Source organism: Mytilus trossulus, chromosome 3 (genome assembly GCF_036588685.1).
Source record: "Mytilus trossulus isolate FHL-02 chromosome 3, PNRI_Mtr1.1.1.hap1, whole genome shotgun sequence".
Classification (NCBI taxonomy): domain Eukaryota; kingdom Metazoa; phylum Mollusca; class Bivalvia; order Mytilida; family Mytilidae; genus Mytilus; species Mytilus trossulus.
The window spans coordinates 69,732,985-69,759,480 of NC_086375.1; the positions used below are offsets into that span (position 1 = coordinate 69,732,985).

At 30.3% G+C, this 26,496-nt stretch overlaps 1 protein-coding gene across 1 annotated transcript; it reads right to left on the reverse strand.

The window, feature by feature from the left end:
- Positions 1-472: 472 nt before the first annotated feature.
- LOC134709678 (uncharacterized) lies at positions 473-18,316 on the reverse strand. Its single transcript, XM_063569826.1, has 10 exons — positions 18,038-18,316; positions 16,345-16,481; positions 12,890-13,013; positions 12,008-12,147; positions 11,255-11,351; positions 10,612-10,739; positions 8,624-8,738; positions 6,684-6,823; positions 3,903-4,005; positions 473-1,577 (listed from the first exon to the last, which is right to left on the reverse strand). Exons 1-10 carry the CDS (start codon positions 18,144-18,146, stop codon positions 964-966), a joined length of 1,707 nt encoding a protein of 568 aa, XP_063425896.1. The 5' UTR covers positions 18,147-18,316; the 3' UTR covers positions 473-963.
- Between the last annotated feature and the right edge of the window lie 8,180 nt (positions 18,317-26,496).

The following is a 26,496-nucleotide window of genomic DNA, read 5'->3' on the forward strand; positions in this document are numbered from 1 at the left end:
TTTACTCAAAATAACCAACAAATTTGCAGAAATTAAACTTTTGGTGAAACTGAATTATAAGTTGACCTTTTTGAGCCAAAATTCACTTGTCTAGGAGTTTGCATTAATAATTCAGGGTTAATGCGCTACAATACATGGTATATTTATTTAAGATTTCCAGAAAACAAGGGGGTATTCTTTAGGCCAGTTATTTTCCCGATGGCAATTTTTTCTTAGAAGATTTTAAACATAGATTGAACATTTGTATGTAGAGAGATAAATGTACATTCAGGATATACCTGGTTTCAATGAAGATAAACTTAATGTAAAATATTTAGAAAGCTGTGAAAATTGAAAAATGTGGTTGAACAGATAGGGATACTTGATAGGTGGTCTGACCCCTTAATTTCATATGATTCCTGCGTTTAATTACTGCAGATTTCATTATATGTATCATAATATAATTATATAGAATACATGAAAACTATTTGAAAATGGTAAAGCAATGTATTTTTTATTTTATTTTAACAACCATACTTGCAAAACAAACATAATTAAAGAAAATCAAATGTCTTTGTTGAGACGTTGGTGTAAATTGTACAAAAGTGTTATAAGGGGGTCACGTTTTTGCTATAAACCCCCAAGGTTCTATATATAATATCCATTAAAAAAAAGCTATTTCGGAGGTTCCGAACTTGCACATGAAAGTGTAGCGTCGTTTTTTTTTTATCTCCAAAACAAACATTTATGATTGAAATCAGTGGAATAACAAAAGGTAATAAAACAACGTACATAAAAAAAAATTATGATTTACAATTACAATTCTCAAATCAATGGCACCACCATATAAACAAAAATAAGAAAAATCCTCAATATCTGCATTCTAATGAAAAGCATATGGAAGATATCAACAAGCAGTTCAATTGACAATACCGAAGAAACAAATATCGCCACTGATGATGCAATACGTAAAACGAATGATCTTTAAGGCTCCTTTCTACCAGGGGTCCATGATCGACTTCTGAAGAAGGACAAAATATCAGATATTATGATAAGACCGAAGATAACCGTTAAGAGTATTATACCAAGTGCACCTACAGCAGCCGATGATGGACGACTGTCTGATGCAGATATCTTAGTGTTCTTAAAAGCGGAGGTGCCTTTTCGATCAATTGTTAAATTTCCTCGTAGGTTAGCTAGTTCCTCTTTCAAGTAAACTTCGAGTTCTTTCTTAGTCAGATTTAAACCGTTAAGAAAATCCCATTTAGAAGACACCGAGGAACAAGGACAATGACAAACAGGTTCTGCACTTGAACTCTCCTGTTGTTGCAACTCGGTTGATCTCAGAACGTTATCCACGGTAGAAAAGCTCGAGTTAGAAAAATGTTCAGTTGATTCCGTTATTATTTCAGTACCATATTCAATGGCTATTGTAGTAAAATGACTGTCTTGTGTAGTTTCAGAGGATAACGTCGTTTCTTCCTCTGTTTTTGTTGTTGTCGATTCAGTTATCTCTTCAGTAAAAGTGGTGAAAATATTGGAAAATGTTGTTCCTGCGCTGGTTTCGGTGTTACGCAAGTACCATCTTGTGAATTGATCTGTGAAAGATAGAAATCATATATACTTTTCGTATAGAAAAACAATATTTTAAACTAGACAAAGTGATGCCCCCGTACAACACTCTGAAGTAACTGTATAATAAAAAAGTCAATGTAGGACTTGCTTTGATATCAACTCATTATATATACAAGGATTAAATTTTGTATATACGCCAGACGCGCGTGTCGTCTACAAAAGACTCATAAGTAATATGATTGTGTCTGCAGACACAATAGATGACCCCGCAGATGCAAAATGTTACAAGTATTTTAATATACACAAAGGTGAGAATGGGAGCATGCTTCTCTTATGCATGTTAATACTCCATTAACTGACGCAGATCAACTCTTTCCAAAAAGAGCAAATACTAATAAACCCTGACCGCATGCATACCTTCAATATATGTAGAAACATACAGCAAAATGAAAACGTCTTAGGATTCAAACTGTAGGAGGCGTTCTGAGGGATAACGATATACTCATAATGGGACGGACGGGAGGACGGACAGCATGACGTACGGACGGACAGAGGTGCAACAGTATGCCCCTCAACTTTTAGTTGCTGGGCCATACAATATTATATTAAAGATATAGTCTCTTTCAAAACTATAGCAAATCCTTCCCCATAGTTGTATCATTTATTATCTTTTCGATATATTTTTTGAATTTAAACGAATAAAAAACTTTTTTTTTCTTAGGTTAAATGAAAGAAAAGGAGATATAATTTTAATCTGAATATTTGTAGGTAAATATGATGCACACACCCACACGTTTTATTATTTTTCTTTGATATAAAGTTGCTTAGATTTAGACCTTAATCCATGACTAAATGTAGTGTGAACTAAGCAAAACTACTCTAAAACCATCTTCAATGATCCTGAACTGACAATTTATTTTAGTTGTATAGATATATTCCTTGATATAAAGCCTTTATACGGATAAATAAACGAGCAAACGGACGAAAAAATCTCAATATATCTTTCATAATTTCATAACACTATGGATTGCATTTAATATACATTGTAAGCACATATTAAAGTTACTCTATACCTGTATTTAACAAAAGTAAATAGTCAATTTTCAAGGCAAATTCAGTTGTCTCTCTTCTTTCAGTTAATTACTTACATTTAAATTGTAATGTTCTAATAAACATTAAATTTAAAAAAAATATTTTTCATTTGAATAAAAATTGCTTTGAGTTGCTTTAGTTCGATGTATGTCTCACTTTCTATGATAATTACTGTAAGCATTCTGTTTAACTTTAAACAGATTTGCAAAATGGTGTTGAAAAATAGTTGTCTGCTTCATATTTGTCTGATAAAATTCAACTAGTGGTGTCAATGAGATTAGGAATGTTAAAACATCGAAATATCTTCTCCAAAACATGCAATCATGATTTATGAGAGTTTGACGTATGGAATTTTAAATAATATAGATAATTGCATTGTAAATAAACTTAGCATAGTACCAAAATAGAAATTTTGTATTCGCGCCAGACGCGCGTTTTGTCTTCAGAAGACTCATCAGTAACGCTCGGATAAAAAGGTTTAAAGGACAAAATAAAGTATAAAGTTGAAAAGCACTGTGGTCTAAATGTTTTGCCAGAAACAGATAAGCGCTCTCAAGCATACAACTTGTATAACATTTTTTCTGAAATTGATGTCAAAAGTATATATTGGCGATATTTATACTATGATTTACACGATTGATACAATTATTCAGCAAAAACCAAATCGACGTAGCATGTTCTGTAATGAAAAAAACATCTCTGGGACTGGATATTGTTTTTACACAGGATAACCAAAAAACGTATTTTAAATGTTGATTTGACTGTTCGTTGGTTTTATATAATTTATCGCATCTAAAAATGAAGACACGAACTTGTGGATAATTATAAAGTCATTGACTTCTCGGTATATTTTAACTGAAGTAAGTTGTTTTATACCTTATTTCCTGATTTGACAACTATAACTAACAACTGTACGTTAACAAATTGCTCTCCTAAATCCAATATAAATACTTGAATACAAAAATAAGGATAACTTTTATAGGATCATTGTTTAACGCATTGAATTTTTTTAGTATTAAACTATCTACATATGAAGTTGAAATTAATATATAGTTTACTTAACTCTGTTTGCCCTGAATTCTTAATAAAAAAAAAGATCATTCAGTATTATATATCAGTGTTTGACTGTTACCTACCTTTCTTACTATAAGTATACATTTATACATTATTGCAATATTTACACTACCTTGTACTGCAGTATTTTTGTCACTCATTTTTTTCTACATGATTTGAAGGAAACATTGTCGTGTACTTACAAAATTTCATTATTAGGTGTGTGCAATTTTCTGTATCTTGAGTTGGAACAATTTCTTCAGGAATTTTTTCATCTTCTGAACAGCCACATATGTCTTTTCCTGGCTACAATGTCAAATTAATATTAATACATTATTCGTTCATAGTGTGTTAATTTACTTTTTTAATGAGTTAAGCCTTCCAATTGATATTTTATCGTGTGTTTTTCTTTGTTGTGATGTTATACTATTGCTTCAGAAAAAGGGAGGAGTGTTGGTACCATTTAAACGTTTAATCCCGCCGCAAATGTCCTAAGTCAGGAATCTGATGTATAGTAATTGTCGTTTGTTTATGTAATTTATACATGTTTGTCGTTTCTCGTTTTTTATATAGATTAGACCGTTGATTTAACTGTTTGAATGGTTTTACACTAGAAATTTAAGGCTCTCCATAAATTTAGGATTTGTGCACCTCTTTTTATCTGTTTCACCAACAATGATGAAATATTTAAGACGAAACATTCTACGTAGTGTCTGAATACGTATTTTGAAACTGTACTTATATTACTCGATGTAGCTTGAAAGGTTTGTTCTGAATCTAATTCATGATGTAGCAATATTTACCAAATGTACTGTTACTATCACTACAAAAGTCAAAAAGTCTGAAAAGACCAGTTTCTGTCTTGATTTGCATGAACTTTTACTCGACATTCTCCAAAAGTATGACTTGTGTCGTAATTGTTCTTGACAAATTCTCATTTATATCAAATTTGTATGAAATTTACTCGACATACTCTCGACATTCAGAATAAGGTCTTAAAATTTCTTGACAAATTCTTGACATTTAAATACTGTCTTGAAATTTCTTGACATATTCTCGACATTCTTATTTTTTCTCAGTATGGCTTGACATATTCTAAACATTTTGAATTGTGTTTTAAATTTACTTAACAGTTCTGAGTTTAACAAATCATTATCAATATTCATAATATAACTTTAATCTTTATTTCTTTTTACATAATATACTGTTGTTTTAAGTTACCCTTCTTACAACAAATCTGAAAGTTGGGCATGTAAAATAAATGAAAATTTGGGTATCTAAATATTTTTACAAATTCAAATATGGCTATGAAATCTAATGTATAAAATAATTTAAATGTGCGTGTGTTAATATAAAACAATTAAAATGTGGGATTTAAAAAAATACAAATTTGGATTCCTAAATCTTTTTAATTAATCATATTGTAGACACATTTCATTCTACATTCATAATATTCAATGTCAATATGGTGAATAACTATTGTACAAACATGTGGTTTAAATAAATAGCAAATCATAATGATATACAAATCATTCAATTAACAGAAGAAAACATTGTGTAATGGCATCTGTTGGACATTTTTATTAAGTATTACACATGGACAGGATGTTTCCCATAAAGTTAAGGTTTTCCACACCTCAGAATACACGCAACTGTCAAATAGAAATTACTGATTTACCTGTAAGCAGTCATACTACTTATCAGTTGACCATTCCTAGGTACCTATTTTAGTAAAGTAAATTTGACTGGCAGTTTTGCGATTCGCAAACATCTAAATGCTATTTGTCAGTAACTTCGACTTATATATATTCCAAGTGAAAACAATTAATACAACGTTTAATAAAAAAGAATTAAAATTAAACAACATGGGGGATTATTCAGGGTATTCCAACTTTGAAACACAAAAAGGTATCTTACTATACCAAATTAATTCTTGATTCTTAAAGTTTAGTTTAGCCATAATAAAAAGGAGTATATAACAGCAATATAATGTCATAAACAGTGCATAATAAGTCAGTACACATTTCGGGCAAAATTTATACTGTTGCGATAGTGTCAAGACATATTTCAGACTGTCAAGAATGTGTCGAGACATATTCAGACATTGTTTAGAATGTCAATAATATGTCAAGACATATTCAGACATTATTAAGAATGTCAAGACAGATCGAGACAAATTTAAGACAATCAAGAATTGGTCAAGACTAATTAAGACTCTTATCAGATGAAACAGGAAGTGTCGAGAAATTTTAAGACAATGTTGATACTGTCAAGACATTTGTCAAGAAAAATCAAGAACCTTATTAGACAAATTAATACTATGTCAAGAATTTTTTTAAATTATTCAGACAAATTAAGAATGTCGAGTAAAAATTCATGCAAATTCAGACAAAAACTGGTCTTTTCAGACTTTTTGACTTTTGTAGTGTATGTTTTTTTTTGTCTCCATTCCAAATAATACCGAAAACCGAAAACTCTTTATTCTTGATAGTATTTGACACATTTCAATGATTTTTATCAATAAAAAAGTTTCAAACGTTTTTTTTTAAAAGATAAACTGTTCATAGTTTGTCATTTATGGGTCGGAATTGATTCAGCAAATTCAAGTGGACGAAACATGCTAATTGTATCAAGTACTATACATAATCAAATTTAGTATAACATATGGAAAAGTATTTTCCCATTAATAATTTTCAATATAAACAAATAGTCAAAATAGTACTTTTAAATCTTATTACTTGTATAAAACATATAAATGGATCAAAATCTGTGGTCGAGTTTGTGATTTTGAAAGTAAAAACTTGAAAAAGTTTCATTCTTAGATATAAGAAGATGTGGTATGAATGTCAATGAGGAAACTCCCAAACCAGGTCCAAATTTATAAAAAAGTAAGACATTGTAGTTCGAAGTACGGCCTTCAACTCATAGCCGATCACGGACTCGACAACCAGCAAGCAACAGACAGGTTTGAATATGTTTCTTACCGTTTGAATCGATGCAGGAACCGGGTCCTTGCTACTAAACTTTTGACAATGATCTGAACAGTTTGTTATTACATCAACACCATCGCACGTCATTGAAGTATTATTTCCACAAGCGTTGACATTATGAATTATATGGCCACCTGTTGATATAAATTGTTATAAGCGATGTGAACTTTATAAGTTGAGTACATACTACGTGCACGCAACAAAGTGTCGTTCGTGTTCTAAAAAGGAGCTGATTTTAAATAATTAAATCTAAGCATATAATGGTAAAAATAAAGAATAATTGTGATATTTGTAAATTAAACATCAATACAGCAACATATACAGATCTGGTTATAGCAAAAAACGGTCACAATAGACAATGATGAATAAAATACTTTGAGCTTTAAATAGCAGTTGAACAGGTTATACCAAAGATTTGCTAAATTCTCAAAAGGAAAAAAACATATAACTTGCAAAACAATTTCAGATGTGGCTGACTGTCCATAAAAACATACGGCGTGATTGCTAAATAATACTATGTTTGTACTTACTTTATTAGTAATCTGTGTGTGATACTTATAGTATAACTAATAGCCGTATTTGAATATAAAAAAATAAGACAACGCGTGACCGAACGACGCATGGATTAAACGAGTGCGCTGCACGAGTTTTATCCATAGCGGCGTTCGGTCACAAGTTGTCTTATTTTTGATATTCAAATACGGCGATAAGTTATACTTTGTTACATTGTCAAATTGCTTTTTTTTATGAAATTAATGTAGAAAATGTAAGGAACTATATTTTTTTCCTACGCTGTTTGTTTCGACGTTATCGACGTCTTTACAACGCCTATTGTTGTATGACGTCAGAGAGTGAAATAACCACGTTTATTTCACATGTGACATTATCGGTTTTTATCTCACTGGGAAATCAATGTAATTCATTGCAACCAATGTAATAATTGAAGATACTAAATTAGCTATTATGTTATTGTGCTATGGTTATCTGATTTTTGCTCATACACTTTGTCTATCGAGTGTCATTTTGTTTTTCTTATTTATGTTTTTTAGTTTATAGTGATTAAGATTATAACACAATGTTGACTGCTGTACCACTTTTGTGACAATTTTACCAGTTATGTCTGTTTGTTTTGCTTACTCATTTTTGTCAATATAATGGATTTCTATGCGACTGTCAAACAAATAAAATGTTGGGCTAGCTATAGAATTAAGTTTAATCTACCTTTTTCTACATAAGGAAATGCCTACACCAAGTCAGGAATATGACAGTTGTTTTTGAATTCGTTTAACTTGTTTGAACATGATTTTTCCATTTGATCAAACACTTGCGGTTTGTACGTTTCCTGACAATTAGGTAATTTTGCCAGTTTACCTATTACTATTTCGTACATAATTCTTTGGCATTCAATTGTCATGAGAAATTTTTAAAAGAACGTGTTAGGCTTTTTTCCAAATCGAGATGTAGTTCAATTTTTAATAACATGTTTTGACTGCAAAATTCATTAAAATTTCATAGCTGATATAACATTTATCTTAATCTTACTTGCATTTTAGGTTTAAACTGAAAATGCAGGTAATTTCTTGTTGTGGTAAAAAATATTTTGAAATAAAACATATTCGTTAATTTGTATTTTTTGTCCTTCGTTCTTCATGTATATAATTCTGCTGTATTATCTGGTGAATTGATTCATTACATATAACCTGCATCTATTACGCAACTATAAAATTGCTTTATGTATTCGTACATTTGCACATCTCTTTCGTTTAAGGATGTATTCTCTTCATAAACAAATCTGAAGTAATATGAAAATAAATGTGTTCCATCTTAATTTATTATTCAAACTACAACCTCTGATCACCCATATATTATACATTTGTAACAAACTGGTCCTCTTAACAAATGTCAATATGTTAAATGGTTAAAATCAGAATTACCTTTAAAATGTAATGTTGCACTTGTTGTACCTTCACATCCTGATGGCAATGGGTGTTCGAAACCATGGTCTCCGAATAATGTAAAATTCGTATCACATCGACAATAGTTACCATGCTGAAGTAAAAAGGCTTATATTTAATGTTTGGGTTATAATAAACCAATAGATATTTGATATTCGGCTGGTAAACATATAAAACAAATATATTATTTGAACGGCTGGTACAATTTCTAAGCTTTCCCTTATTGCGTTTTCCTGATTCCAGCAATACAGAGTTATTAATAACAAGGAATCCAAAAAATCTGTGAGTTCGGTTGAAGAGTTAACTTGAGTCTAGAAAGTCTTTGTGGAATCTTAAACAATAATTTTTCTATGAAAAAATCTATTTGTCGTAACAATAAGTTTGGCACACTGTTAAACATCCTGTTAAAATAACGTTTTACAGCCGCCACAAATTTTCTAGGAAATTCATATAATTTCAACATATTGGCAATATTTTAAGATGGTCTAGCAGAAACCATTTCTTCCAATTTCAACTCTTGCCCTAGCTTGGTGATTTCAAGATAAGATCAAATAGTTGTGAAAATCATGAAAGGAAAATTTTGACGCAATGCAGATCTTAGCATTTCTTAATTTTCTCATCATTTTTTAACAGGTCATATCCACTTTTCGAGATATCAAGCAGATAATGTATGTTATATTTGAGCAACGCCAATCATGTTTGTGTGGCTTAGAACCTCGGATATTGTTAAGAGACTACACCAAGAACACAAGAAAAACGTTTTATATTGTTCCCGGTCAAAATGAGTTAACCATGATGTAAGACAATACTGGGGTTACAACACCGAGATCTGTCGTCCATTTTTTGTAGAAAAAGCTAACGGTACACAGATCTTGGCTTGTTGTACAATAAAAAATCTGACCATCTTCCTCTACATACTTTATACAAAAAAAGAAAATGTGGTATGATTGCCAATGAGACAACTATCCACAAAAGACAAAATGACACAAACATTAACAACTATAGGTCACCGTACGGCCTTCAACAATGAGCAAAGCCCATACCGCATAGTCAGCTATAAAAGGCCCCGATAAGACAATGTAAAACAATTCAAACATGAAAACTAACGGCCTTATTTATGTAAAAAAATGAACGAAAGACAAATATGTAACACATAAACAATTGACAACCACTGAATAACAGGCTCCTGACTTGGGACAGGCACATACATAAATAATGTGGCGGGGTTAAACATGTTAGAGGGATCCCAACCCTCTCCCTAACTTGGGACAGTTTCTTATTTGACGATATCTTATTAGCAATGAATAATTCAATTATTATCATTTTTCATAAGATGCTAACATAAGTAACCCCATCGATCTAAGTAGAACAGATACAAATAACCTGGTCAAAGCGCAATTGTTTTCCCTTGTATAAAAATCCACATTACTGTCTTTTTATACCATTTGCCTTTGCTCAGGCATTGGCACAAGGAAACGATATATGTTAATTAATTTAAACTTAAATAGATAAAATACGTTTTAGTTATGTAGTTCGTGTTCCATTATTTTCAGGATCTGTCAAATGTTGTTTATAAGAAAATAATTTAATTTTGGATGTCTTCTGACTGGCTTACGTTGTTGTGGTTATCAGCTTATAGACAAAATGTAGTCGTTTTTTCATGGTTTACTCCGGATTAAACAGGATTTTATAATTGAATTATAAAAAATAACTGTAATATTTTTCTGTCTTTTCAAAATAAATTTTAAAAAATGTGGTGCACACTTTAAAATAACACGCTACGCGTATTATTGAGTATGCACCACATTTTTTATGTTATTTCTTCATAGGCAGAACAAATCTTACAGTCATTCCTTAACTGAGTGTAGGGATTATCTGCAGATGAGTTATTAACAATAGAACAAGTTAAAGAGCAGCGTTTTGTCATGCGTTTAAAGTTCATAAATGTTATTAATTAATTAACTTACTTCTATTCCTGCAAAGTCCCGACCAATGTACAAGCAATACTCCACACAGTATTCAGTCGTTAGATTTGCGCTTACAAAGCCAATGGTATGATTAGGAAACGGACTGTAACATCCGTGAAAGGTAAAACCTGGAAATTATTAAATATACTGGCTAGTACTGCCAAGTCCACAACCATAAGTTGCAATGTTGCAAATATATTTGTTTAGGTACTAAATAACTAACCTTACATTATAAATCTACATCTGGCTTTTCTGTACAAATCTTTTAAAAAGATTGTGACATAACCAAATATATGTTTATAATAAATAGCACGATGGGTACTACTGGTGGAAAAGGAACTGATTACTCCAGAAGGTTTGGGTTGTCAAATCTTTAGTTATATATATTGCGTTTTAGTTTGGGTTGTTTTCGTTGATGTTTCGTTTTTATCTTATGTAGACACGTCTTGCGTTCTCAATTGTAAGTATTGTATTTGTACATGTCGTTGTCGGTGCAAATGCCTGATTCTACGTCACAAACCAGCTTAGTATAATCGGCTGGTATAGTCAGACCTATCTAGTCAATTTCAATGTTCAGTTTATTCTGATCAATGAAAATTAAATTATTAAATTTTTAACTACCGCCTTTTCACATCTTACTTACATGCTCCGATTGCTTTTTGAGAGCAGGCTCGATTAAAGTCGTTAGTTGCTGGCATTGTGAGACTTTCCATGTCTTCATTTGAACAGGCACATGCCATCTAGAAAATGTTTTATATAATCATAACAAAATAAGAAGAATAAAAATCTAGAAAATTTTAAAAGAACAAATAATGATATACGTCATATTAACACAAGAGAACATACACTGAACGAATAAATTTAATCTGACACAATGTAAATATAAAATAAAGAAGGCGTGAGATTTTAAACAGTTTTAGAAAGACAACCATAACCTTGATACAAATGCCGCCAAATAGATTAATAAATAAAGGTAAATAAAATAAATGTATACGATAGATTTCGATTTTTAAACATTTAATAATCTTGGGTGCTACTAACTAACAGATGACTCTTTGCTGTTGATACCATGTTTTTTTTCTTTCTGAAACTAGTCATATCATGTGCTAATATAGCACGTATACATCACAGTAAAATGTATCGTTTTCATGTGTAACATATATTCTTCTAGAATAATCGTCATACCGAACGCTCTGAGCCAGTGATTGACAAAATTTGGGGTACTATTAATTGTAATTTTACAAATATTTTGCTGAATTTTGAATATTTTTATATGCGTTTCTACTTTGTAAGCACACCCTTGTTAATCGATGATTTAATGGAGATTTATCTTTAAACAATTACCTCCAGGACATTATAAGTATAACAATAATGTATTCAACGCTTCTGCACTTACCATATCATCATCATGCATCATAACAAAGGCTGTGAAATTTCGACAGAACTGTATACACTGACTGGTCTCAGTTAGACCGGCACAAGACCGCATTATTTCAAATCCTGGATACCCACAGAGGGTCACATTCAAAACATAATCTGTAAATACATTTTTTTTTAATTCATCATAACAGCAGTTTTACGAAATATAAATATTGAAAAAATGCAGTTATATTGATGGTAAATAATAAGATTATGCATGTTTTATTCACACACACAATTTAAAGTGAAGATATATTGTATCCGAAAACTGGCTTTGGTTATATTTTTTAATTAACTGGTTGTGTGGGGTTGTTTTTTGGTAAAAATGTACCAATCATGTTTAATATCAGGCAAGGTTAAAAAGTATAAAATATCTAATTCCCTAACAATAAATAAATAAATATTTGATTCTAGTCAACGTTTAGTTGAATGTATAAAACACAATTTGTCAATTTTGGAACTTTGTAGTCGAATAAGTTTTAATTGATTTGCATATGAAATTATGTTATGAAATAATGTAGTTGTTCTAGACTGTATGTTGTGGTACTATTCTTCAACTATCTTTAAGAACCGTTGAGTAAACAACATGATAAAATTTAAAACCACGAAACACTAAACTCTGAGGGATTTAATAATAAGTCCACTAATATACAACCAGAACTTAAAAGATGATTTAATGCAGTTATTATTTGTTATTGAATACATTTTACATTCAGTGCTAAGTAATAGCCTTTTTGGAGTTAATATAAGAAAGAAGATGTGGTAAAAGAGACACTGTCCACAAGAGACCAAAATGACACAGACATTAACGACTATAGGTCACTGTACGGCCTTCCACAACACATTAAGCCCACCGTACCTGAATGATACAAAGACGACGTTCTGTGATCATCACATTTTGGTACATAATTCGATGTTCTTATCACCAGATCATATGCCTCCAACATTTCAATAGAATCACTACATCTACATATGTCGTCTCCCTAAATAAAATGAATGTAAACTTAAATATGTAGATTATCTTAAAATGTTGTTTATTCTTTAATTTTCTATGTTGTATCATATGTACTATTGTTTTTCTGTTTGTCTTTTTCATTTTTAGCCACGGCATTGTCAGTTTGTTTTAGATTTATGAGTTTGACTGTTCCTTTGGTATCTTTCGTCCCTCTTTTAAAATGTATGTGAAATTAAACATATCGAATATCTTATAGTAAATTTTTATTTAAAATATAGAACATTTAAAAAATGAATATGAACTTTAGCATATGCATTCGTAAAACATCTTTAAATAATAAATGTGACGTGAACATGTAGAATATTTTGAAATAAATGTGGTGATAAACATACATTTGTAATGCATCTTTAAACAATAAATTTGAAACATAAAATACATATCAAGATATATCTAGAATTAAACATATAGAACATATTTAAATAAACGTGAACTTAAACATATAGAACATTTTAAAATAAATGTGAACTTCAACATATGAACCATTTAAAAATAAATATGAACTTAAGAATAGCAGATGCATTTTTGTGAATGAACAATAGTCGTAAGTACAAAAAAGTAAAATCACAAAAATACTGAACTTAGAGGAAAATCCATTCGGAAAATACATAATCACATGGCAAAATCAAATAACAAAACGTTTCAAAAACGAATGGACAAAAACTGTCATAGTCCTGACATTGTACAGGCATTTTCAAATGTAGAAAATGGTGGATTAAACCTAGTTTTATAGCGCTTACCCTCTCACTAAAATAACAGTCTCATCACATTTCGTTATATTTACATTGATGCGTTAAATAAACAGTTTGTTAACAGTTATATACTAAGTCAGTTTTATTTAACGTTACAAGATTGTTTACTATATAGTTTGACTTGAAATAAGGGAGATAGTTTTTCATCCGATTTAAAAAAAAAAAAAAAAAAAAAAAAAAAAGGTCTCTTCCGTTGTTATTACATTATTTTATAATTATAATTATTATTTTTATTATGTACTTTTGATGAAATGAGGGAGATATCATACCACTCGTGTTTCTTTTAAACAGACACCTGGTGTCATATAAGACAGGCATTATCTATGAGAAAGGATGAAATCTGTACAAAATATTTATTTAAATACTGATTTTTGTAAAATTTAAACTTAAGTCAAATATACGAAGGCCATCAATAATTTTAAACAGCGTTGGCTTATCAATATTTGGGTATCAGATTCATTATTGAAAACACTATGAGTCGATTCATTATAAAATCATACGAATATTTATAGTTTCATTGATTATTCTTTTGATTTTTATTGCTTTTTCCATTGTAAATGAGAACTTCGTCCTTATATTAGCTTACATTATCGCTAGTTTCCAAAAAGTAAACGTTTTCTATGTTTGGTCACATAAAATACAAAACAATATAAGACTTTAAAATTCCAACTTCTGGTTTATGTAGTAGTGTCATTTCCGTTGTCATACCCATGTACTTTATTTTTAAAATCGTTTTTTTTTAGTTTTGCATGAAAATAGACTTAAACAAATGATTCTTCAGCAATGTGAATGCCTGTTGACCTTTCAAATTCGAATAAAGAAACCCCATACAAGTATGTAAGTGAAATTAACTGATCAATAATTTTAAACAGCGTTGGCTTATCAATATTTGGGTATCAGATTCATTATTGAAAACACTATGAGTCGATTCATTATAAAATCATACGAATATTTATAGTTTCATTGATTATTCTTTTGATTTTTATTGCTTTTTCCATTGTAAATGAGAACTTCGTCCTTATATTAGCTTACATTATCGCTAGTTTCCAAAAAGTAAACGTTTTCTATGTTTGGTCACATAAAATACAAAACAATATAAGACTTTAAAATTCCAACTTCTGGTTTATGTAGTAGTGTCATTTCCGTTGTCATACCACACGTACTTTATTTTTAAAATCGTTTTTTTTTAGTTTTGCATGAAAATAGACTTAAACAAATGATTCTTCAGCAATGTGAATGCCTGTTGACCTTTCAAATTCGAATACTGAAACCCCATACAAGTATGTAAGTGAAATTAACTTATCCGATTGATTTCAATTTCATGTATCGAATTTTTACCATATTTTTTTTACATTTTAGTTTATTTTTTTCTTTTGATATTTTTATCATGTACAGTTGAATAGCTATAATAAGAAATGGTCTAAATCTAGAACGCTAAATCAGACTTTGATCTTATTAAATTTCAAGTTAAAGAGTGATTTGTTTAAATACAAAATTAATAGATGTTTGCTTAAGACAAATAGTTCTTGCATGTTCAAAACAAGAAATCAAAGCACACCAGGTCTCGTATATGCAAGTTAAAGAGAAACAATCTACAGGGAGAAACTCCTTTTAAAAAGTAAACGCAGCACTTCAACATATATGTTTGTTCTATGAGTAGAATCGTTTCTTACAACTTTACAGAGACCTTGTGTCGGTAACTTTTACAGTTAGCAAATAGTAACTAGTTGCGATAGCAACCAAGCAAAGTAAAAACAAATTATGATATTATCTTGATATTTGACCGCGACATATGTTTCCTGATTATGGACCAACCACTCACTTACAAACGATTCTAAGTGTCTATAAAGGCAACAATTGTATACCGCTGTTCCAAAATTATAAATCGAATAAAAGAAAACAAATCCGGGTTGCATACTAAAACCCACGGAAACTCATCAACTATAAGAGGAAAACACGAGACAACAAACACTGAAGTGGATTAAAAACAATTGCGTTATATTTCTTGATGTCACCCAAAATTGGCAGGGGAACTCACTCTAATTAAAAGTAATCGGATGAGTCGATTGCTATTAAAGATTTTCCCGGAGAATGAATGAACATTTTGATAAAAAAAAAACACCAATAAAATCGGCATCTTTTACGATTTCTAAACAAAACTGATAACAAGAAAAACAATAAATGGGGATCTTAATCAAGCAGGGAAGTGTTCGTTTGAACAAGAAAAATGAAAAAAAAAGCGCAATAATTATTTGATATCATTATCATACTCCAGATATATGATCGATATCTTGGAAAAGCGTGAAGAAACAAAATCATCAGATAAAATGCAAAAGGTTTTTCCAAAAGAAAAAATGGAATTTCAAAGACAAATGAAATTAAACAATTTTTTGGGGGAATAAATATATAACGCTGAATTTGGGGGGGCAGAAATAACACTCGTTATACACACGTAAATATTTTCTATTTATTTAGAATTTAAGGTCCGCTAACTTTAAGGTTATTTACAAATATAGAAACATGTGTGTCATGAGTTTTGTTCTAAATTACCTCAACTCCAGAGAAAGGTTTTCCATCCTCCAGACATTTCTGTGTACACATCTCTCTTGTCGTATTACTTATCAACAGTGTCTGGCTATCTGCTCCATTATATGTAGGTGCTTCATAACAGCCAATAAACCTATTATCTAATATTCAAAAAGGATAAATAACAACGCAAAGAAAACATAATACATGTATACAGTAAATGTCTTTAATGAGGGATTATATGTACAGCTATTTTCCTAATGCATGTAGTTTGAAGGTTTAATCGGCATGATTGCTTTGTTTTTATAACTGTTTGCTCATACAATTAAGTAATTAAATTTTACAATTCTAATCAACAGACATGCTGAGTTTCAGTTTCTATGATGTCATTGAATGCTTAAACAAACATTTAAATAAATAAAGGAAGCAACCCAACCAAACCTTTAAACTACATGCATGAGGAAAATAGGTGTAATCACTAGTTACGTTAGTGATTATATATAAATTACACTTTGTAAATACATCTGTTTCACAAACCACGCCTCTTTTTGAGAGACATTACATATTCATATATTAATTTTTTTACGTACTGTTCCCCAATATGAATTTTATACGTCATCCTATAGAAACCTAACTTTGGTTCAGCACCATACTCTAAAACATATAATTAAATTTTACAAATTAAATTATAGATTTGGACTACATCTTTCATTTCACATTTCAAAACTTTTTTTCCCTATCAGTTAATACTGTGCAACACAGTTAAATAGCATATTATTGGAAAAACGTTTTCAACTTGAAATTTGATAAATGTATAGGAAATAAAATCTGCCCACTTCACCCGGTAATAGAAAAAAAACTGGTGAGTTATTTCAAATCACTGGTTACTTTCATTGATTATGTCATCACCAATAATTTAAGTGACTATGTTAAATCCTTGAAAATTTAGGGATCCTACATAATCCCTCGTTATACAAATTCACTGACAAATATATAATATATATTCTCCTGTAACAAACATAATTCTATTTGAACTCATGCGCATACTATAACTTCTTTTTGTAGCCATGGAAATTTCGGATCTGTGAAAATTTGGCCTGTTTCATTGACAGTTGTTCCTTTGGTACATTTTTCATCCATTAATAGCAGTGGCTCTCAAATCAACATTCTTTTATGGTGCTGACAAAAATATTGGCATAAAACATAAGTAAAGGGTTGAAATTATCACGTTAAAGTCAAGGATTTGACACTAGAATTGTTATTATTACGGTGTGAATAAAAGACTTTAAGCACAACAAACCCAATAGCATTTTTAACTGTTGGCATAGAACCTGAATTTCTTTATCACGACTTTGCGAATGTCTATGCATCTCTCTGTACGGCTATCATTACAGTGCTTATTATATTATATCCGTTTATATTTCTGTTTGTCAACTGACAATTCCTAAAGATTAAGACTCTGACGATACTGATTTTATCGATTTTATCTTCCATAAAGCTTTCCCAAAATAATGTAATAGGTATGTGAATAATGTACATGTCTATAAGAAAATTAAAAAAAATATATCCTGGCTTATATATTTTTTTCACGTTGAAATTGTTTGTGTTTTTATTTTGACCTAAAAATAGTTCTTTCAGCTGAATAAAATGGCCTGGAAAAGGAGAAACATTTTTGAAGTTCACGAAAGAATTCATTTGTTAGTTAATATTCACTTACCTCTACGGGTTCCATTGTAAGGTTCACAAGGTGGTGGAAAGGTATTATTTTCACCACTGACAATTTCTCTAATGTTAACACAAAGCATTAACGTTAAAACAGAAATCATGGCAGAATAAATAAAAACTCTAAAGACACATCGTCAGAGCAGTTATCAACTTTTCCCATATGCACAAGTAGTAACTCCGATTTAAATGTCGATAGGAATGTCTACTCCTGCACTTCTAAATTGAAAGGTTTTTTTAAATTGAGTAGTGCATCTTATTTCGTAACCATTATCCATCCAATGACAGTCTTAAAATCGATTGATGGTTCTAATATAATTGTTATTTTAAGTGAAAGGATGTTCACATTTCAAAACTTAATTTTTTTATTGGAAATGTATCAAAATGTGTATTGATTAACGACAAGCACATACGATGGTTACAGTTGATACGTGTTAATGTTGTTGAACTGCAATTATATAAACGTTTCTTTTAATAACCAACTATAAAATAAAGATAAAATCGAATTATTTGTCAATTAAGTTTTTGAAATTGCACAACTAACAGTACATCATTACATTTTTCTTGAAATGTAAATTAATTATGATTAAAAATGTGAACATTTTTATTAAAAATATTACTAATTGTTTGAATGCATATATCGAAATGTTCTATCAATGGAAACAAATCTTTAAACTTTTGACTTGTTTGGCTTTACAACTATTTGATCTGAGCGTCACTGATGAGTCTTATGTAGACGAAACGCGCGTCTGACGTATTAAATTATAATCCTGTTACCTTTGATAACTACATTGTATTTAAGGTACATTTGTAAGTTTTCGCTTGAAGGAGAAGCAAAATAACACATTATCTTTATTTAACTGGTAGTTTATTCGATTTTCGTTCTTCAGTTCATCACATACACAGATGAATACACCCCAAAACCGACTAAAGACAAATGATTAGTTTTTAACAATATTTAAAGATATAAACACAAGGATAAATTTCATTTGTACTTTTATTAGTACAAAGCACATTGTGCAAACTGCTATGTTTTCCTTCTTTATAACATTCGTAAGCATTGCGTAAATTTGATCTTTGTATTTTGTAAAAAAATATCATTTGTACCTTATGCATGGTTATATCATGGGGGTGTTGAAGCACTTTTGTGCCTCAACCCTTTCGTTACTAACGTTTCTGAATTTCACAAGGTCATTTGTATCTGATAATGTTTGCGATATTTTACACCAATTGATATGATCTTTATGAAAAATAAAACATGATTTATCAATGAGTCAAAATTGTCTGACAAATATTTCATTAACTACAAGTACTATTAAATTGGTAAGAGATGAGTAAACTTTTTTTTCAACTTCTTTCGATGATTTTTCATGTTAATCGTAGACATATTCTTTATATTCCTTCCACCATAACGCCACATAAATAAACTATTTTAAATTTGCATTTTTGGATGCACATGTGAATAATTTATCAGGAAAGAAAGAGAATCGACCAATACATTTTATATACAATTGAGATAAAACATCATGTACGGTGGTCTAAATTGTCTCGTGAAATATTGAAGACTACATGCAATACTGTACCTGTCGAATCATCGAGGCAGTATCATGCATGTAAGTCGGTGGGTTTTTTTTCTGTAGGTTTATCATATACAAACGTTGTTTGTTTTTTTTGTTGTTTTTTTTTAATTTGTTACACATTTTGTCATTTCTGGACTTTTTAATTTAAACTTATTCTAATTTATATGTTTTGTTCATTACTAAAGGTCTTACATTGCCTCCAGTTTTGGTACATTCTCGGCAAAAGGTCTTTGATGGATATTTTTCTTGGATATTATTTGAAATCTTAATTATAAATTATCGGTAATCATCTCAACGTGATGGATTTTCTCGCTTGAGCCGGGATGGCGAAATCTAGAAAGGCAATCGAGTTGAGATGAATAATGATCATCTTTTTATTGCTATTTTACCTATGACGACGTTGTCAATTTCATGTCAATTCCGTTAGCAACGCCACGTGCATGCTTAGTTTCCAGCGATAATTTTCCAACTCAAGCGAGAAGCATTAATATATGAAAATTATCACCAAAAAAATCAAAGGAAAAATGCACAAAAAGGCGATGAAACATCCGGAGCACCTGATATCAGCCCTAGATTTTGGTGGGGTTCGTGTTGTTTATTCTTTAGTTTTCTATGTTGTGTCATGTGTACTATTGTTTATATGTTTGTTTTCTTCATTTTTAGCCATGGCGTTGTCAGTTAGTTTTAGATTTATGAGTTTGACTGTCCCTTTGGTATCTTTCGTCCCTGTTTTATTTCTGTTATTAATTCATCCATCTATTGTTATTGATCACTTTTAATCGTTAATTGTCATATTATGTTGTTAATTATGCACAATCTTTGGTTTCTGTGCATTTTCTTTTGATTGCATTGTTGTTTTTTGTTTTTTGTTTGATCAGCGTATTCCGCATATACATACAAGTGTACATACACATATGTTTTGCTACGTCGAAACAATGAATCCAAAATAATCCTAAATGTCGTATGAAATGTTTAAGTAGAAAAGATAAGCATAATTTTCAATATGAAAATATTACAAACACCAAACATCCCATGTAATTGGGAGAAACAAGCAACTTTATTTAAAGTATTATCGTAAGATGCTTTAATAATGTATTTTTTTACTACCAAAACAATTCGTTCGTTAGTCGTAAATATTCGTCGGCTAAAGTTTATTTCTAAATTGTTATATATTTAATCTTTAAATGCACCTGTGCGTGTCACCAACAAATAACTATGTAATGATGATATACAAAATACAAATCGACATAACTTAGCAGTCTCAAAGTAAAATTTTATAAAATTGTTGACGGTGTTTTAATGAAAAGCCATAAAGGAAATGGATATATTTTCAGTGGAATCATTTATATATTGTGGTATCAATGTAACGCTTATTCAGTAACATATAGTTATAAAATGTACCAGAACTATAATTTAATACCGAATACGCCAGATGCGCAAGTGACACTCAGATCAAAATAGTTACGAAGCCAAACAAGTACAAAGTTGAAGAGCATTGAGGACCAAAAATTCAAAAATAAATAAATCCAAATACGTTTAAGGTAACATAAGATTATATATCAAATAAATACAATATATTTCAGACTAATAGACTGAACAATGAATCTATATTTTTTTTTTTGATAGATTGAATTATTTTGGTTTTTTATTGATTTGCAAAAAGAAAATAATAGAAATAACGTTATGAATTCTTTTTTGTCACAACAGTTTAAAACTTTATTTCGACAAGTGCGTACCGATCATAATTATAGGTCTTGGAGCGAATTTCACAAAATGATATTCATCTAACAATGAATGTTGTCATCTGCTCCCCTGCTGTCCGATAATCATTGTACACCATTAAATGTTGGTTCATATACCTGCTCTAAAATTCAATTTGTATAATTTATATTGTCTGTGAAAACGTCTTCTTTTGTATTATCCTTTTTCAATATTTTAATTTCCGATTGATCCTTTAAACCATAAAATAATTTTTTTAGTAGTAATAAAGTTTTACACTCACAACAAGGCCACTGAACAATCAAAATAATATTGATGGAAAAATAGTTCATCAAGTATAATGTTCTTAGAGTTTTGTATATTAGCAAAATGAAACTTTATGTTTTTAATAGTATCAATCATTGGATTAAAAGAAGCATGTGATAAGTGAGCATTTATATCAAGAGAGACGAAAAGAACAAAGCAATAAAACAGTGTAATGAGTACAAGTACTGCATATCGTTGTTTTAGATTAAGATTAAAGAATATACAGAGCAATGATCGATGTTCATTAGAAGATGTTACAACTCATAAGTTGCTGGAACATTCAAAACATATTCTAAGGACCATTGAAACCAACAATTGTTCAATAACGACAAAACAAAAAAAGTATAATTTTAATAAAATATTCTACTGTATACATGATATAAAACAATAAATAATAAGATTAATAAGAAGATGTGGTAATTTGATGATGACAAATGAGACAACCCTCAATCCAAGTCACAATGTATAAAACGTTAACAATTATAGGTCGTCAATCTAACCTGAGATAATAGTGTAGCATTACAACATAAAAAGACACACATTAAATATCAAATGAAATGGCTTAATTCGATCAAAAAGACTTTTTAACAAAAGACAAGTAAACTTACACGGAACGGATAAATTTGATTTACGTCACGATATAAACACAAAATGGCGTTACAAAAAAAAATGCACACATCAATTTATATATAATAGTTTTGTCGTTAGAAGTTTGAATGTATTTTTTTCATATATGAGATTATAAAATATATTGTTCAGAGTACGAGTACAGAATTGAAAGTTTATAGTTATATTTAAACGATATACTCATCAAAGATGGTACATATTAAAAATAGTGAGACGAGATATAACACAAAATAAGTAATCATTGAATAACCAAATGCAAGCTTTAGGGCAACAGAAGTTTACTGATGTTCTTGTTTCAGAAATCATTTTAAAATATAAATTTCAAGATGAAGAAACAAAATACGAAAAACATCGCGTTATTTTCAAAAGGATAAAGACCATTGCGTGGACAGGATAAGTGTTCATTTTATGTATGCATGTAACTACCTCCCTGCAAAACCCACATTTGGTCAAAAGTCACAGTTATAAATAGGACCTCGTCAAAGATAAAATTATGACAAAATAGTCAACATTATAGAGACTTAGATTTGTTTCAAATAAATCAAATTGATGGCTATTGCACAACGTAACTACAGTTGCATTTTTTTCCATGTTGCATTTTTTTTGTATACATGGGTTCAGTGAAATATTGATTTGAAAATTGACTGTAATAATCATTTGCCTATGAAGAGATAACTTACAAAATGTTTATTTTAAAGTGTCATTCCTTGTAATTTAATTCTAAGTTCCATTTCACACCGGAGTAAATTATGAAAAAAGCGTTAATGACGTGACGGTCACATGACTTAATTATGTCTATGATGTAGTAGACAAAATACGGTCAGCCAATCACCAGACGCGTTAATTAGAAAATCAAAATATCCAATTATAATAATGTCTTTAATTCACATATGTATGTTAATATTGTTTTTCCGAACAGACTGTAATCCTTATCCCGAATTTTTAATTCATTCAATGATAGTCGTCTGATTGTGTCCCTTACGGATTGTTAATTCAAATAGAGGTTGATGCATGAATATCTGCAAATAGCTAAGATACATAAGGTTGCGCTCTGTTGACGATCACGCAAGCACCTGTGTTTCCGTTTCCCTGATTGGTCTCTTAAAAAAAATCGATTTACGAGATTTGAACATACAAGGTTTTCTTCGGTTGCATTTATACACCTGTTTGAAAATTAGATTAAGTCCTTAAAGGTTCAGTCGGATCGCTGCATATAGATAAATTTCAATTGACATTTTGGCGTAGTGAGATTTGTTTTAGGGATACACCATTGTACGCTTAAATTCAAATTTTTAAAAGACAATTCTGTATATAAATATCTGAATGCTTGATAAGATATATGGCAAAAACTATGAAGAGCAACTCTGTCACAATAAAAGTATTGATACGTTTGTTACCGAAAATTGTTACAGTTTGTTGGTGTATTATAGAGCAACACATTGCAGTTGGTTTCGCGGTCCCTAGAGCAACGCGTTCTTGTTGGTTAGTGTACCCTTGATCAACGAGCACTGTACCAATTCGAGCACTGTACCAATTCGTTGGCTCAACCTAGATTAACTCATTTTAGTTCCTTTGCATAACTTAATGGTGTAAATTTTATTTCACCCGATGCACAATTTGACGCTATAATTTCAAACACTATCATCTCTGATAATGGTCACAAGCTGATATGTATCGGATGATGTAATAGTAGAATATCTATATTGGAGATTCATTTAATTAGTAATTATAGTTAAAGTATTGATTGTTAAAAATTGAAATTGAATTGGTAGATTCTGTTACAGAATACACATATAGAGATGGGTAGCTTCCCCAAACTTAATGTACCTCTTTGAATATTGATTTATTGATATATTGATAGGTTTCAATTGTACTCCCTGTTGCTTTGAAGTAAGTAAACCATAGCATTTAAACAATAGAATAAATATTTTATGTAAATACTCGCTAAGAAAGAAAATGTTGAATATGATCTTTTATGCCACAAATAATCATTTGCATTCGAGTAAACTTTATTGATATTTTTTAGTTTTGATTACTAAACTTGTACAAGTTACTAAAAAATTTACGTATTGTTGTCAATTTAAATGCATGTGTATAAGCCATTTTAAACCATACTGATATCAGATATGGGAGATGACTATCAAAGAATAGCAATATCACTTATGTCATACAGTTGTAAATAACTCCGTACTTTAAAAATTCAGCAGATGCAAAAGATCTTAAATAAGTATTTAATTTAACTCAATATCCGAGATTTAAAAGTGAAAAATCATACAATTTTATATACATATTTCTATGACTGGGTAAGTCATAGCATGAATTCATTTGACTTGCAAGATAGACTAAGAGCGGGACAGATCATATAGACATTTGTATATATTTAAGGCACGTAACTATATTGACCACTAAATTTATTTGACTTTGTGTTTCGTAAGATTGCAGTCTCACTGACTTAAATGCAACCTCTTCTTTCAATCATATTTTTGTAATGTTCATGTTTCGAAAGGGTTTTTCTCACGAACCATTCTAACTCGAATTGTTAAGTTTTTAAAACTTGTAAGTAAAGGTGTAATACCACCATTGATTTTCCCCTATTAGTATATTTTAAATTTGCACAGTTATTACCTTTATTTCAACCAAAGAAAATACTTTGCATCTATAAAGATTAATCCTTTCCAGTGCTACAGTGAAAATTTCACACTACATTTCATTGCATATAAGAAAGTCACCATTACCGGAAGAACCCAGTTTTACACTGTTATTTATTGGTTACCTGCTTTGGAAACTATGTAACTTAAACTTTCCAAAATATTTTATAAGACCATCAAACTAAAAAAGAATGATGCTTTCAGACACCCAACATACATGTTTACGACTCAGAAAAATCTAAGTGCATTGAAATGCAGGGTTAATTTTCTACAATTGTAGGGTTTCAATGATAACAATAGTTTTTCTCAGAAACTGATAATGATAAGCAAATATTTGATGGATATACTATCGATTTTCAATAAATGTAGCTGTGCAGGCATCTTTTTGTGTTTCTTTAAATGAATTGAAATGACAGGAGACAGCAAATGGAGTGAAAATAAAAGAGTTGTAAAGAATATTAAAAAAAAGTAAAAAAAAGAGATATTAAGCGAGAACTGAAAATATTCAAGATCAAAGCTTTTATCCACAAATAATGACAACGATGAAGCTTTTATCACAGCAGGAAATGCATGGTAGAAGTAAGCTTTATATCTAATATGACAGTGCTTTATTGGCAACTAGTATTATTTCTTTCAGCTCTGAAACAGGACATTATTAAGGAGACGAAACGCACTAACAAAAGACGTTTTCTTAACATAGATTAACCATTTTTAATAGTTGGTAGATTTAAGATTATAAAACTTAATAAATGTAGCTGTAAACTAACAAAAGACGTTTTCTTAACATAGATCAACCATTTTTAATAGATTATAAAACTTAAACAGCATACTCGCTACATTGAAGACCCATTGGTGGTCTTCGGCTGTTGTCTGCTCTATGGTCGAATTGTTGTCGCTTTGACACATTCACCATTTCCTTTCTCAATTCTATTGATAAAGGTTTTGGATGATGTATATATTATAAGTCTGGCAAAGGTAATAAGTTATAGTACGCCAAACCCGCGTTTCGTCTACATAAGACTCATCAGTGACGCTCATATCAAAATAATTATAAACCAAACATATATAAAGTCGAAGAGCATTGAGGATCCAAAATTCCAAAAAGTTGTGCTAAATACGGCTAAGGTTATATATGTCTTGGATAAGAAAATCCTGAGTGTTTCGAAAAATTCAAAGTTTTGTAAACAGGAAATTTATAAAAATGACCACATAATTGATATTCATGTCAACACCGAGGGCTGGTGATACCCTCGGGGACGAAACGTCCACCAGCAGAGGCATCGACCCAGTGGTGGAAATAGTAATCAAAGGTACCAGGATTATAATTTAGTACGCCAGACGCGCGTTTTGTCTACATAAGACTCATCAGTGACGCTCAGATCAAAATAGTTATAAACCAAACAAATACAAAGTTGAAGAGCATTGAGGATCCAAAACTCCAAAAAGTTGTGCTAAATACGGCTAAGGTTATCTATGTCTAAGATAAGAACATCTTCGTATTTCGAAAAATTCAAAGTTTTGTAAACAGGAAATTTATAAAAATGACCACATAATTGATATTCATGTCAAAACCG